The 13,934-nt window shown below is 41.4% G+C and overlaps 1 protein-coding gene across 10 annotated transcripts in view; it reads left to right on the top strand.

Annotated features, from left to right (window-relative positions):
* The window catches only part of KIF13A (kinesin family member 13A), a 94,710-nt gene extending 85,256 nt beyond the window's left edge, over positions 1 to 9,454 (top strand). For 2 of the 10 annotated variants that reach the window (XM_081057682.1, XM_081057678.1), the window contains 4 exons: positions 157 to 261; positions 608 to 649; positions 5,339 to 6,130; positions 7,865 to 9,454. In XM_081057682.1, the coding sequence (XP_080913808.1) occupies positions 157 to 261; positions 608 to 649; positions 5,339 to 6,130; positions 7,865 to 7,891 (966 nt within the window). In that variant the 3' untranslated portion in view covers positions 7,892 to 9,454. Of the gene's footprint in view, positions 1 to 156; positions 262 to 607; positions 650 to 5,338; positions 6,377 to 7,864 lie in introns of those variants that run through there. The other 8 variants (XM_081057684.1, XM_081057683.1, XM_081057681.1 and 5 more) reach the window with 5 other exon arrangements.
* The last annotated feature ends 4,480 nt before the right edge of the window (positions 9,455 to 13,934 follow it).

Below are 13,934 nucleotides of genomic sequence, written 5' to 3'. Positions count from 1 at the left end.
TGGTTGGTTTTACTCCAGCCTGCAAAATTGTTTGCTGCACTACTCACACATAATAGAAGTGTTTGCATTGCTCTTCTAACTTGCACATACTTAACATGTATTTCGGCTGTCATCGTCTTCTGTGTGTGATGCATCTGTGTGTCTTAACCTTTGCAGAGCATGCCTCCATCTCAGGCACATAACCCTGGCTGCATTGTACCCTCAGGAAGCAATGGCAGCAGCATGCCAGTAGAACACAATAGCAAACGTGAGAAGAAGATTGTAAGTTCTGGAACCATTTCTGTCATATTGCCTGGTGGTGGGTTTAAGGCCCTTTCACAGATGATTCAAATACTTGAGATAAAATTAAGATACGCATTGGGTCTGCTTTTGTAAAAGAAAATGTGACCATTGGTACTGAAATTTTGCATGAACGTGGCCATGACCTGTGATTTTTTTCCTAAGTGTTCGTTCTATGTTATTTTATTTATGTTTTGCTTAGTATAAATTTGCTTAGGTAAAGGGAAAGGGGCACTTTTCATGATTCTAGTCTTTATAAACAAGTGTAATTAAGAGATCATCTTAACTAACATTGAATCTTTCTGATGTGCCTGTCCATATTGGCCAGATTCTGAAGTTAATCTACCTAGAGGAATTGCACTTACTTGGAGTAAGTAACTGTGCATTTAGCTGTGGGTATGTTTGCAAGCTTTTTTTCTGTTGCCTGATGCTATTGCCAGGATTGTTCTGTAGTTTGTAGCCAGCCACACTACAACCCATGGTCACCCACCACCGTTATCGCTACATCTCAGGTAGCCTTTTTTAATTTGCTCGCCAAATATATTCCAAATCCCTTGGTGTCAGTCTCACAAATACGACAAATTGTTTTTAAAACACTGTATACCAGGCACTTTGGATTATAAATGATACCTCAAAACAAAAACAAAAACAAAAAAAAACCCAAAACAACTGTATATTCTCAGACCTGGAAAGAATTCTCTAATTTTGTGTCTAGGCTTTTGCTCTCATGTGGCTTTTCCTAGACTTTGAAAAAGTAAAGCAGCTTGGAGCAAGAGGAGGCTGCTCGACGCTGATGTCTGTGTGCTGACTGCTCTATGGGCAGCGTGTGGCAAGTTTCCCTTTTCAGCTCCACATGTCAGAGCCATTGCAGAGGCTCATCAGTAAGAGGCCCCTTAACAGTTCTAGAACATGCTGCTAAAGCACGCCCTGTGAAGCTAACTGGGATTTAATCCGGATGTGCAGTTGACCACTCTGTTGCATGCTGGGAGTGCGAGTGAATCCTAGGACATGACCTTCTCATCCTGTGCACTGAGGAAAGGAGAGGAGGCACTATTTTCCCCTCACCTCTCTGTCCCTGTCCACCACCTTTGCCTCTGTTTTCTCCCTGTCCCTGTCCCCCAAAGTCCTCATCCTAGTTCCTGCTGGAGAAGAGGATACATCAGTCTCCTCTATGTTTTGGAATCTCACTGAGCTGCCCAGTCATCCACTTGGCCACCCCGTGCTTCACTAATAAGGACTACAGCCTGGGCTAGCAAGGCCAGGTGTCTAGGTGGTGACCTTCAAATCGCCTGGCTCCATGGCCGACTGGATGTGTTTGTGACATGGCTCTTACCAAATTTGTGCGCAGGCACAAATTTAAACCCGTTTTAACAATACATTTTGGTAGAACACACCATGAAGAGACAACTGGATGACCATTCAGGTGCTGCCTACCAGATAGTTTCACTGTTCACAGAGTTTGCCTAGTAGATTTTGTTTAAAAATGTTCAAGGGATAGGAAAGAACTACCTCCAGACTTGTAGTAGTAGAGGGTAGGAGAAAGCCAGATTCGCCTGATCCGGGAAGTCTCATGTAGCAGTTAGAATCTGTTTGATGGAACATACCATGAAGTCCACTGCGTAGGGTTTGAGGAATCATTTTTCTTCTGGGATCTTACTTGAGAGATTGGCCTCTATTCTTCTTAGAAATTTGGCTCACTGAGCACTCTTTGTCTCTGAAGCTATGGTACTGTTTGATTTATTTTAGAGCGCTGCTTTTCCAGGGTGTTTTGGTAGATTTTAAGGGTATTGCTTGCTTGATCTGAGCTTCCAGTTTCACTTGGGGAAGCTTTAACTTTATTTCTCCCCTTACAAATGGATATAAACTATTTTATTCCTTTGTTCCTAATTTGCTTTCTTTTCCACTCTTGAAAAAATCTGAGGATGAATCAGTAGTTCAGTCTGATCAAGGGAGTTTGAAATCATTTTTGAGAAGCAATACTGAGACATTATTCCTTTCATTTTTTAGCCCATCTGATTACCAAAGTGACCTGCAATTCCACATAAAATATAGTAAATACAGCTGCTATGCTTGGTTCTTAAAGCACTATTTTGTTGTCTGATCAGTTGGGAAGATGAACAAATATACTTCATGTCTTGTTTGGATAAGATGAAGGCATTGATAAGCCTTTGGAGTCTTTTAAAGTCATGGAGCAGATTGAGAAGAGCAGAAAGCAAAGCCTTTCTCCCTCTTAGGTCTTGCATAGACAGCATATGGTTTATTGCTCCCATTTGCCATCCAATACAAAAGGCTTGTTGAGTGACTTGCCCAAGGGCTCACCGTTAATGAGAGTGTAAGAACAAAAGCTAAGGGTAGCGAATTGGGGGTTGACGCCAGTGACCCCAAGTGCTGCCAGAGGTAATACAGTTTCAGTCACCCTGCTGCTGTTTCTCCAAGGGACTGTCCACCCTTTAGCACCACGGACAGAAGTACCGTGCATGCTCAGCTGATACAGCCCTTCTGAGAACAGACCATCAAGATGTTTTGTCTATAGGCAAATATCAGCTGCATAAAGTAAACTGCAAAAATCAAGTCATGAAGACTGTAGCTGGAGAGAAGCTTGAGAACCTCACTCTGTGAGGTTCTCCACTTTTAGGTGGGGTTTTCATTCATTTGTCCTTGAGACGTAGTAGGAAGATACTTAGTTTAGTGTTCTTTACGATTGATAAATAATATTTCTGGAATAAAAGTCTATCTAACCAAATTCCTTTAACATACAGTTGAAGCCAATTAAGTCCCCTCTTTTTTTACTCCTTAAAGGCAATAACTTGACAAAGTTTCAGTCTTCTACATGTTGGAAAATATTTCATCTATATTCATTTTCTTTCTTCTGGAATTAGTTATCCCTGCTGCTTTGGCTCTTTGGGTCATTACGCCATCCTGACCCCTCTCCCAAATGCATAACTATGTACTGATCCCTATTTGAACTTAATGTCTAGGGGTTTTTGTAGACTCTTCAGAGTTACAAAGGTCATTCTAATCATTGAGCAATATTTTTTTTTTATCTTTGTGAGTTTGATAAATGCATATCTATTTCTACATATTAAAATCGTGATTAAATATTTCATTCAGCAAGTTGTATTTTTGGATGTCAGGCCTTTCCTCAGTCTCCATAATAAATAACTCCAGGCATAAAAAGGGCCGCAACTGCAAGTTACTTATTCTCAGCTTCAAATTTGGTTTTCCTTGGAATAGTAACTTTTTAGTAATTCATTGCATCATGGACTCTTGTCTGGGGGAGTTACATTTCTTTGCCAGCTTAAATCAAAATGAAATATGAGCGATACAAACACTTGAAATTCAATTTTGAGTCTAAACAAGTCAAGAATCTAGAAAATGTAGATGAAGGCTACTGATTCAGATAGTTCTGTCCAATCTTTGCTCCTCTATAAACACTCCCCCAACTCTAGGGAAAGAACATTCTACCCCACCCCTTTTTTAGAGGTGCCACTTAATTTAGAGTGAAGCTCAAAGTAAGATGGCAAAAGATTAGTGTTGCCCAAATTTTTGTTTTGCTGATTTCTGGAACTTTGTTGCTGATAATTGATATTCACCTTTGTTTAATAGCCAAGGAATTATGACTACTGATGCTTTTACATAATTTATATTCAAGTTACTTCAAAAACTAAGAAGTGTTGAAGAGTATCAGCTATTTTTAGATATTTAGCATCTTATGAGATGAAAAAGAAAATATTACTATAAAATTCAGTAGATGAAGTGTATGCTCATTTGTGAACTACCACCTGCCCTATCCTTGGGGTGCAGTCTCTCCCCCCTGTCACCACCCCTTTTCTCTCCCCCACCTCTGTGTCCCTCATCCCACACCTCTCCTGCCTCCCTCCTACCCCCACTCCATCATGTGTCTCTCTGCTGAGTAAGGTTGATGTTTTGGTTCTAGGTCTTTATAGTCACCTGTTATACTGCATGAAATTTCCATCCACCAATGCAGTTGTCCAGCATTATTCTAAGAACAAGACTTGAAAGTCCTAACTCCATCAAGGCAGGGATCCTGCCTGTTCTTGCTCAACATTAGTATTCCCACTTCCTGGGACGATGGCTGGCACATAGTGGGTGCTTGATGCTTGTTTGTTGAATGAAAGTCACGTTTCAAAAGAGAAAAGGAATACGCTCAGTATCATCAGTGTTTACAAGGTTAATTAGAAATGACTAGGTAGTAATATCAATTATTTTTGTTTGAAAATAAAATGCCCATATGTTTTACACTGTTTTTCACAAAAATATGAAAGAATCCCTCATTGGGAAGAAAGATTGGGAGTTCATAACACTCATTTCTGCCTATTTACCAATCTTTATATAGAGAATTCTAAAGCTATTTGACAAAGAAGATTTACATTTAAATCTTGTCTTCCTCACTTTCTAGCCAAATCCTCTCTCCAAGTTTCTCAAAACGCCTCCAAAAGTAATTGTCAGATTGCTAGTATTTTACAGCCTTCCAGTATTTAATATAATACTGAGAATGGGTATTGAAATTGTGTTCTTAGCCCTCTTTCTGTTGGGGCCTTATTTGACTGCTGTTTCTCCCATAAAATAGCTCAGAAACTTTTCATAAATCACCTCACTTGTCTGTACTTGGCTCCCCAAGGTGAGGCTTGTAAGAACAAGTGAAGCTGCAGTTATTCTCTGCTGCTGGCTGTCCATCTACTCATTTAATTAGATAAGGGACAACATCAAAACTGAAAACCAATCATGAGGAACTAATTAAGCCCACTGCACTTTGTTCCATCATTTGTCTTGAAACCAGAGGAGGTAAGGTTTCTGATTAGCATTAAGTAAACACAGGAGAAATAAATCTCCTTTATATTAGGTGATAATGGGTTTGACCATCTCAGAATAATGTGCCTGTATCCACAATAGGGGACAAGATTTAACCAAACTCAGAAAGAAAAAAACAAAAAACATTAAACATGTGGATTCCTTTAATAGTGAAGTATTTAAAACGGGTCTCAACAATACAGTGGCTATAAGGAGCTCTTGACTGACTTCTGCTTCATTTCTGTAGGACTCTGAGGAGGAGGAAAACGATCTGGAAGCTCTTAACAGGAAGCTCATGGGGTCACGGCCTTATGTACCTGTGGAGTTTGCCGACTTCAGTGTTTACAATGCCAGCTTGGAGAACAGAGAGTGGTTTTCCTCTAAAGTAGATTTGACGAACTCAAGGGTCTTGGAGAAAGAAGTGTCCCGTAGCCCTACCACCAGCAGTATTACCAGTGGCTACTTTTCCCACAGTGCCTCCAATGCCACTCTGTCTGACATGGTGGTTCCCTCTAGTGACAGTTCAGATCAGCTAGCCGTTCAGACAAAAGATGCAGACTCCACTGAGCATTCTGGACCATCACTTGTGCATGATTTCAGAGCATCCTCAATCACAGAGTCGACAGAACTAGAGAGAGGCTTGGTAGAGGATAAGATAATCACGGTGCCACTCAAGGAAAACAGTGCCTTAGCCGAAAAGAGCCCATCATCCCAAAGCATCCCTGAGCAAAGCTCCAAAATACTCTGTAGGACTGGCTCATGTTCACAGCAAGATGTGTGCTCCAGGAGAAATGGCCAACTGGCCAGAGAATTCTGCCCCAGAGGAGTGACCATAGAGCACACCACAAGCATCCTTGAGGACCACTCTTTCACAGAGTTTATGGGTGTGTCAGATGGGACAGATATTGATGATTTGACAGATTCTTCCACTGGAGAGATTTCTTGCAGGAAGAACCTAGCAAATAAAATGGATACTAAGAGTGTCTCAGATGGGCCACAGGACTCTGGCCAGAGGCATTCCTCCACAGGGAATGACCAGGTAATAAATTCCAGAGACATTCCTTTGGGTTCTGTGCTGTCACTGAGCACGCCTCATTGTGCCCCAACCCCCAGAAGCCCTTCACTTCAGTGTGTTAGTAGGAAAGAGTCATTCCGATGTTTCTGACAGTGGGCAAGCCCACATGCTGCCCAGCTGGCTTGCTGCGGGGAGCAAGTCTGCAAGTCAGCTGCGTGGTGTCAGAGTGGAAGCATATGGGTTCTATTGAATTCAGCATTCACATACATTCACATGTACAAGGATTCGTCGGTCTCGTTCGTTCCCCTGGTAGCATCTATCGTATTTCACTAAATCAGTGATTTCTTTGCTTATTATATACACCATTAGTTTAGGTATCATTAAGAAAAAATACTTCCAATGAAATTACATCATGTCAGGAATTGTAAAGACTCAACACAATTTCAGAGATGTGAAAATGTGGGGGAAAATAACATGCATCACAGAATTGATAAGGTACAATCATTAAGTGCCCATAGGATTAAAGGTGCATTGGGGAAGTATACAAGAATTCCTGAAGCAGTTGGAGTTTGGGCTTTGGAAGTTACCCAGGTCAGTTTATTATGTTTAACTTTCATATTGGAACAAAATGCAATTTTGCTTTTATGTCTAAGGAAAATAGTGAATTCTGTATATAAATAACAGATTGACCACTTCTGAGCGCTCTGCTCCTGAGTGCCGCCATTTCTTCCCTAAAATTGAGCATCACTATTTTGGTTCAGCACCCCGAGGACAGCTGTGGAAGGGGGTGGGAGTGCCAACAGTTAGCAAAACAAAGAGCTGACTGAACCCAGAAAGCAGCTCGGTGGAGGATAAGGTCACCTTACCCATAACTGTTCTTACAAACCAAACACCCGTTTGTTTAAAAGGCTTTAACTTCCTCTGCACTGACCTTCCAGCAGAATCTGCATTGCTGGCTGACATCAGCTTTTCGGGCCCTCTTCTAACAAGTCCAGGGAGGACTCGGGCCAGAAGTCCACAGGCTCATTCTTCATCCTGGGACTGTGCTCCCGAACCTAAATGTGCACTGAACTCCCCGGGGGTGTCTGTCAGGGAGGCGCCTCTTCACGTTTCCATTCCCAGGTTCACTGCACCCACACCTAAGATTTCGCTTCACTTTGGGTAAAAGAGGAGTGTGGTTAGGAAGAGGCATAACCACCCCCTCATTTCATTGCCTGGGCTATTGAGAACTCAACAAACAGGAATAGAACCTGGTTTTTGCTTTTTGTAAGTCTCCAGAATAGTCTGTCCCGGCCAATGATCTTTTATAAAAAGTGAAATTTATAATAGAAAAGTATTTGTTGTATTAGAGTAAGGTGGGATAATGGTGAATTTTTAAAAATTTCTTTAGTGTTTTTATTATTTTGGTTTTAGTAAGTTTTGACACTGTTACAGTGTGAGAACTTTTTAAGTAGTCAAGTTTGAGTTTTGTTCTCACCTGACGTGACTTAGCATGTGGGGCAGAAATAACTAGTTTTTACTTTAACTTTGGGTCTTGCTGTGCTTTACTTTTCCTAGAAGCTTCACCTGGGGCCAGCTTTCTCCCTTGTAGTGTCATTTCCAGGACTGGATTCCATAATAAACCAGATCCTGTGAGACCCTTAAGGAAGAACCCTAGGGTGGGGTCACCGCCGTCATTCGTCATTCTGAGGGTGGTCTCTGTGGGTGGGGAGGGGCGGTGGGGACAGGAGCTTGGACTCACTGGCTTCTGCATTCCAGGGAAGCAGGCCCTCGACCCTTCCATGAAAGGCAGCCAGCACTTCGTCCGCAGGACCCTGCATCTTTCTGCCAGGTCGCGCTGAGACAGCACCAGCCTCATCTTTCAGACATGCTGCGGCCCAGCGGGACCTCAGACCAGTGTGCAGATGCCATGTGCTTCCTGGACCGCCTCCTTTCCCTTCCTGAGCAGGAAGAAGCAGTGGTTCCTTTGTCACCAGGGTGAATCGACAGCTTCTGCCTTTTCCAGAAAGCCAGAGAACCGAAAATGCTGGATCAATGAAATGGCAGTATTTTTGTTTGCACTTACTACACACCCCACTGTGTAGAAATCTCCACAGATTCAAACAAACTTATTCTTGTACAGTTTTAATCAGTTCTTACTGTAGAATCTGGAGTTGATACCCTAATTTGGTTTTTTTTATAAATAATATATTATGTATATGAAATGTGTGTCTATAATATGCCTCTAATAAGAGACCAACAAGACTGCGCACTAAAATGCAGATAAAAGTGGTTTGTAGAAAATCACAAAGTACTGAACTTTGTTACAAAGCAACTTGGGCGATCTTATGTTCCTGAGCACATGCAAAAGGATTTTATTGCTGAGAACAAGGTTGCACATCCCTCTTTGCAGAAGAGGTTACAGAATGCTGCTCTGTGTAAGCAGAGACCCTACACAGGACTGAACTATTTCGCTGTCCACTCGTGTTTTATGTGTTCATATGCTTTGACTGCAAGTTTGGTGCCACACTCCCCTTGGCCACTAGGCCATGCACTGCCATTCTGTCCTGTTTCCTAAGAAACTGAAAAATCTCACAGCTGTGTTCTTTGGTCTTCCACCTGGGCTGCCACCTGCTGGCCTGCCATTGTATTATTACCCCTGAAAGGGACTGGGGCTCTGCCTCCAGCATTTCTGGCACCTTGGTTCAACCCAGGAGGCAGGTAGAGTGGGGAGAGCAGTATTACTGTAAAACCACAAGACACACCAAGACTTGGATTGGAGTGCAGAGAGAGTGTGGAGTTTTGTCTCTTTGTGGGTTTGTTTTGCATTGGTAGGTTTCTCTGTAGTGTGGTTTTGCTGTTGCTAGCTTACTGAATTCTGGAAAATGCTGAAGAGATGGAGTGAGGTATACCGTTCATGGGCACCCACTTCACTGTGTTTGCAGGAGATGATTGAATACAGATGACCCTGCTGTCCATCTCTTCATTTGTAAAATTCTCCCAGTAATGGAGACATTGTGGGCTCACATGTGCAGAAATTTCTGCAGAGGAACTTTATGTACCTAATCCAGAGATGCCTGTGCCATTGGTCTGGATGTACAGCAATAAATGTGTTGTGAGAGTGAGAGCATGCGTGTAGCCTGCTGGACCTTTTTTCCTTAATGGTTAGCATCAGTAAATGAGTAGGGTAAGGAGATTTTAATGGAAGCTGCTGTTCATGATTTTTGTGTATAGTGAGCTGACTGTAGTATGTTACCATTGTCTGTTTTAAAAAAGAAAAACTAATTTATATCCATTTTGAATCTTATTTTATTTACTTGGTACGTGTGTGTGTGTGTGTTACAATACAGACCGTCTAATTGGGATTTTAAAACAGAAGGTGTATGTCTTTACTGACTCTGCCATTAGTTTGAAATCTGATATTCCACACCTGTATGTCCCATGTCCCTGCTACTTAGTAATAGCCAACATTCATTGAGGGTTTAGAGTATACTCAGCACTGTTCCCAACATTTGGTATTTATTATCTCATTTCATCCTTTCTGCAACAGATGCCATAGATACTATTATTATTAAGTGTCTGTGAATGGAAAACTAGTGTAGAGGGCTTAGTGATTGGGAGAGGGTGGTAGAGCCCGGATTGCACTTGTGCTTCCATCGGTCCGTCCTCTCCTTGTTCTGTCTGGTGACATGTCACAGAGCAGCAAGCCTCTGGAAGGGAGGACTGGACATCTGCAGAGAGCGGCAGTGCTGTGGTGAGTGTCAGAAGTTCCAGACTGACCAATACTGGGGGGCAGTAGCTGTAGCATGTAGGACAGGGTCTGTGATACGTGGCACGATGCTGAAACGAATCTAGAGCAAGTAGCAGAGCTGGCACTGCTACCCATGAAATACCGTGTTTCCCCGAAAATAAGACCTAGCCAGACAATCAGCTCTAATGCGTCTTTTGGAGCAAAAATTAATATAAGACATAAAAATTAATATGATAGAATATGACTGGGTCTTATATAAGACTGGGTAAAATATAATTAATTTTTATATTATATTAATTTTTGCTCCAAAAGATGTGTTAGAGCTGATGGTCCGGCTAGGTCTTATTTTCAGGAAAACACTGTAGTAGCTAAAGGTAGCTTAATATGAAAGATGTGTCTTTTTTTTTTTTTTTCATAAATTTATTTATTAGTTTCAGGTGTACAAAACAAGGTAATACTTAGACGTTCATCATCCATATCCCTCACACTGTGAACCCCCCTCCCCCCATCCACCATCCCTCCGACCCCACACCGAACCATCACATTATATATATAAAATTATAGTTGGCATTGAAAGATGTGTCTTAAAATGGTATTTCAGAGTCTTTTCAGAAAAATCTCAGTTGTTTACATTAGCCTTTTTGAAGTGATCAAGAATTAGATGTAAACTTTTTTGGATAGAAGAGTGTTTTATGTAACTGTGAGGGGAAAGTAGGGAGGGGAAATGAGCCTAAAACTTACTTGAATTTTGTAGAATGGGGGTTGGCGTGGACAGCAGCTATGTATTAATAATATTTACATTATCACAACTACAAAATGAACACATTTTCATTGCCTTTACTAGGGTGAAATCAGTAGTATTTGGTCGTTGATTTTGTCATTACAACTATGGTAGTGTAAACTGCTTTGGGGCATCTTTTATGGGACAGTTAAGTATAATCCTGTGTTTAACAGTTAATTTCCAAAGTACACTATTATCAGTGTCGTCATCTTTCTATATAAGTATTTGAACAAACTTTTTCTCCTAGCAAAAACATAGCCTTGTGTTTCTAGGGCATCACCTTATGGGCAGATTAACTTTATAAAAATACGATTACGATCAGGTTAATCAAGATGCTATCTTCTATTAAACTAACCTGCTCTAGCAGTACTTACGTATAAAATTACAATATTCCAGCTTTAGAAATATATTGGGAAAAAGGACAGCTAACTGCATGATTAAGCTTTATTTTCAAAAAGCAAAGCTTCCCTTAGTGGAATTAAAAAGCCTGAAGACAAGATGTGATTGGGTAAGTTCTTGTTCGCTTCTTTTCTGGAACAAGAGCTAAAGACAGACACGGATGCTGCAGGTTCACAGTCACAGTGAGAACGTTTGTGGTTCAGCCTTGAACTTGTTCGAGTGACACTAGCACAAGTGTCTTTCTGTGATGTGAGCCTATTTCCTAAATTGAAACATAACCAGAAGTCAATCTGTAATGTAGAGCGGTTTGGTTCAGACTTTGTCCTCACCCAGAGGACAGGCAGTGTGTCCCAGTGCCCTGCAGCGTGCCAGCGGGCAGCTGGCGTTCCTACATCATCCTGCTACTGGGGGGCCTGCACTGGGGAAGAATCCACCAGAATGTGAGAACAGCAGGACACAAACTCTGCCCTTTAACACATTATGAACTGGAGCTGACAGGAGTGAAAACGAATCCCAAAGGCTAACTTTGACGTGCTTGTCATTTGTTTCTAATCCCGCAAGGGAGGGTGAAGACCCTTGTAGATCTCAGTGCCTCTTAAGTATCATCTCCTCCCACCCTCCCCAATGCAGGGAGTTAATTTCAGTTGAAATAAAATGTAGTCTTTATCTCTCTGAGACACAAAGTCTGAGACACAAACTCACCTCTGTGTCTTCCTGGAAAAACCAGTTATTTTCCCCATGTCTGAGGCTCACCGGGTGCCGCTGTCATTGCACACTGTTCTTAGAAGACTGCAGTTCAACAGGTGTTCGGGGAGCCTCACTCTCTGTGATCTGAGCCTCCCTGGCAGCAACCACCAGCTGGGAGCAAAAGGGAGGTCTTCTCAGTACCAGTTTGTCCCTGAGAAGGGAACTCGAATCCTTATGGGCTCCTACTCATGAAAACAGCGAGAGTCTTGTTAATAGAACAATGAATATTTTATAACAAAACCAGTGTAAAAAAGGACCCCATAAATATATTTTTATAATTCATTTTCATTAATAGCCAACTTTATTATCATAGGCTCACAGCTGATCTCCCTTAATAAAATTTGTAGGAATAAATTTAATCAAGGAGGTGAAAGATGTGTACACTGGAAAGTATGACATTGATGAAGGAAATTAAAGACAAATAAATGGGAAGATATCCTGTGTTCATGGATTGGAAGAATGTTACTAACACGTCCATACTACCCGAAACTATGTGGAGGTTCTATGCAGTCCCTATCAAGATTCCAATGGCATTCTTACAGAAATCAAAAACATCCTAAAATTCGTGTGGAACCACAAAAGACACTGAAGAGCCAAAGAAATCGTGAGAAAGGCAAAAAGCTGGAGGTATCACACTTTGTGATTTTAATCTGTATTTCAAACATAATCAAAACAGTATGGTACTGGCATAAAAGTAGACACAGAGACCACGGTACCAGAATCGAGAGCCCAGAAATAAATCCATGCATGTGTGATCCACTAATGTTTGACAGGAAAGCCAGGGATGCTCATTGGAGAAGAGTCTAATGAATGATGATAGGGAAATTTAATGCAAAAGAATGAAACTAGGCCCCTATTTTACACCACTCAAAAAATTTTATGTGAGAGGTGACATGCGTTAAGTAAACCTTTTGTGGGGATCATTTTGCAATATTGACAGATACCAAATCCTGTTGTACGCCTTAAACTTATACAAGGTTATATGTAAATTATGTCAATGAATCTGGAAAAAAAAATAAACAGCTGATCTGCCTGTCTAACCTCTCACTTCTCCCATACTCCCTGTAGACAAATGAGTTAGATCCTCTGCTCAAAGAATAGTAAATCTCTGCCGTGCACCATGCCTTTCATTTGTGTTATCCAATTTAATCCTTGAAAGACTATATTATATACATCTCCATTTTTGAGGTGAAGAAATGGAGAAGAGATTTGAGACAATGTCTCAATGTCAGACATTAGATGATTGAATAGCAACACCAGACCTGAAGTCTGTCTCATGGTAGAGCCCAGCTCCTTGTATTAAATGATCCTAATCCCATTTGATCTGACTCCAAACCACCTTTTCAGGTCTACTTGTTGAGCCTACTCTCATCCCAGACTAAGTGTAGTATCTTTAATAGGGTTTCTAGGTGGGCATTCCCGCCCATTCTCAGGAATTTTTTTCCCTTTCCCGTTCTCGAGAAAAGTTGGTCAGGAAATCGGGAAAATCGACTTCTTGAACCTAGTAATAACCACAATGGGAAATAAACGTACAATGGGAAATAAACGTACTGCTCACAATGTATCTCTCAGACAATTTTCCTATTTATCGGTAGGCTTTCCGGATGGGAATTCCCACCCATTCTTGGGAATTCTTTTTGCTTTACCGTTCCCAAATCCCAAGAAATGTTGGTTGGGAAATTGGGAAAATCGGCTCCCAGGTGGTTGGTAGTATCAGACGTCACTTTGTGGAAACGATTCATCTTGAAGAACAGAGAACAGTTTATATCTCAGGACTCGGGAATGGGAAAGTGAAAAAAATTCTTGAGAACGGGTGGGGATTCCCATCTGGAAACCCTAATCTTTAATAATCTGTCCAAACCAACCTTATCTATGTGTCCAAGATTCATGCTCTGCCATCTAAATGTACCCCTTGCGCTGGAGCCAAGACCCTCTTCATTCCTCAAAGGCTAGTTCAAATTCAGCTACTCAAAAAAGCTTTCCCTGATTCCCCCCTGCCCCCCCCCACACCCAAACACCATTCCCTCTTTGCACTTCTTTAGTATTCAGATTTTCTCTCCGAAGTTTTTCTTTTATATTGTAATTGTGTTTCCATGTTTTACTTGCAATTAAATGTTCAGTTCCTTTTCCATACTTGCACATCACTACTGTTCCTTGGCGCTACATTTGGC

The sequence above is a fragment of the Rhinolophus hipposideros genome (assembly GCF_964194185.1).
Source record: "Rhinolophus hipposideros genome assembly, chromosome: 8".
NCBI classification, from domain to species: Eukaryota; Metazoa; Chordata; class Mammalia; order Chiroptera; family Rhinolophidae; genus Rhinolophus; species Rhinolophus hipposideros.
This window is presented reverse-complemented; position numbering and strand designations above follow the sequence as displayed.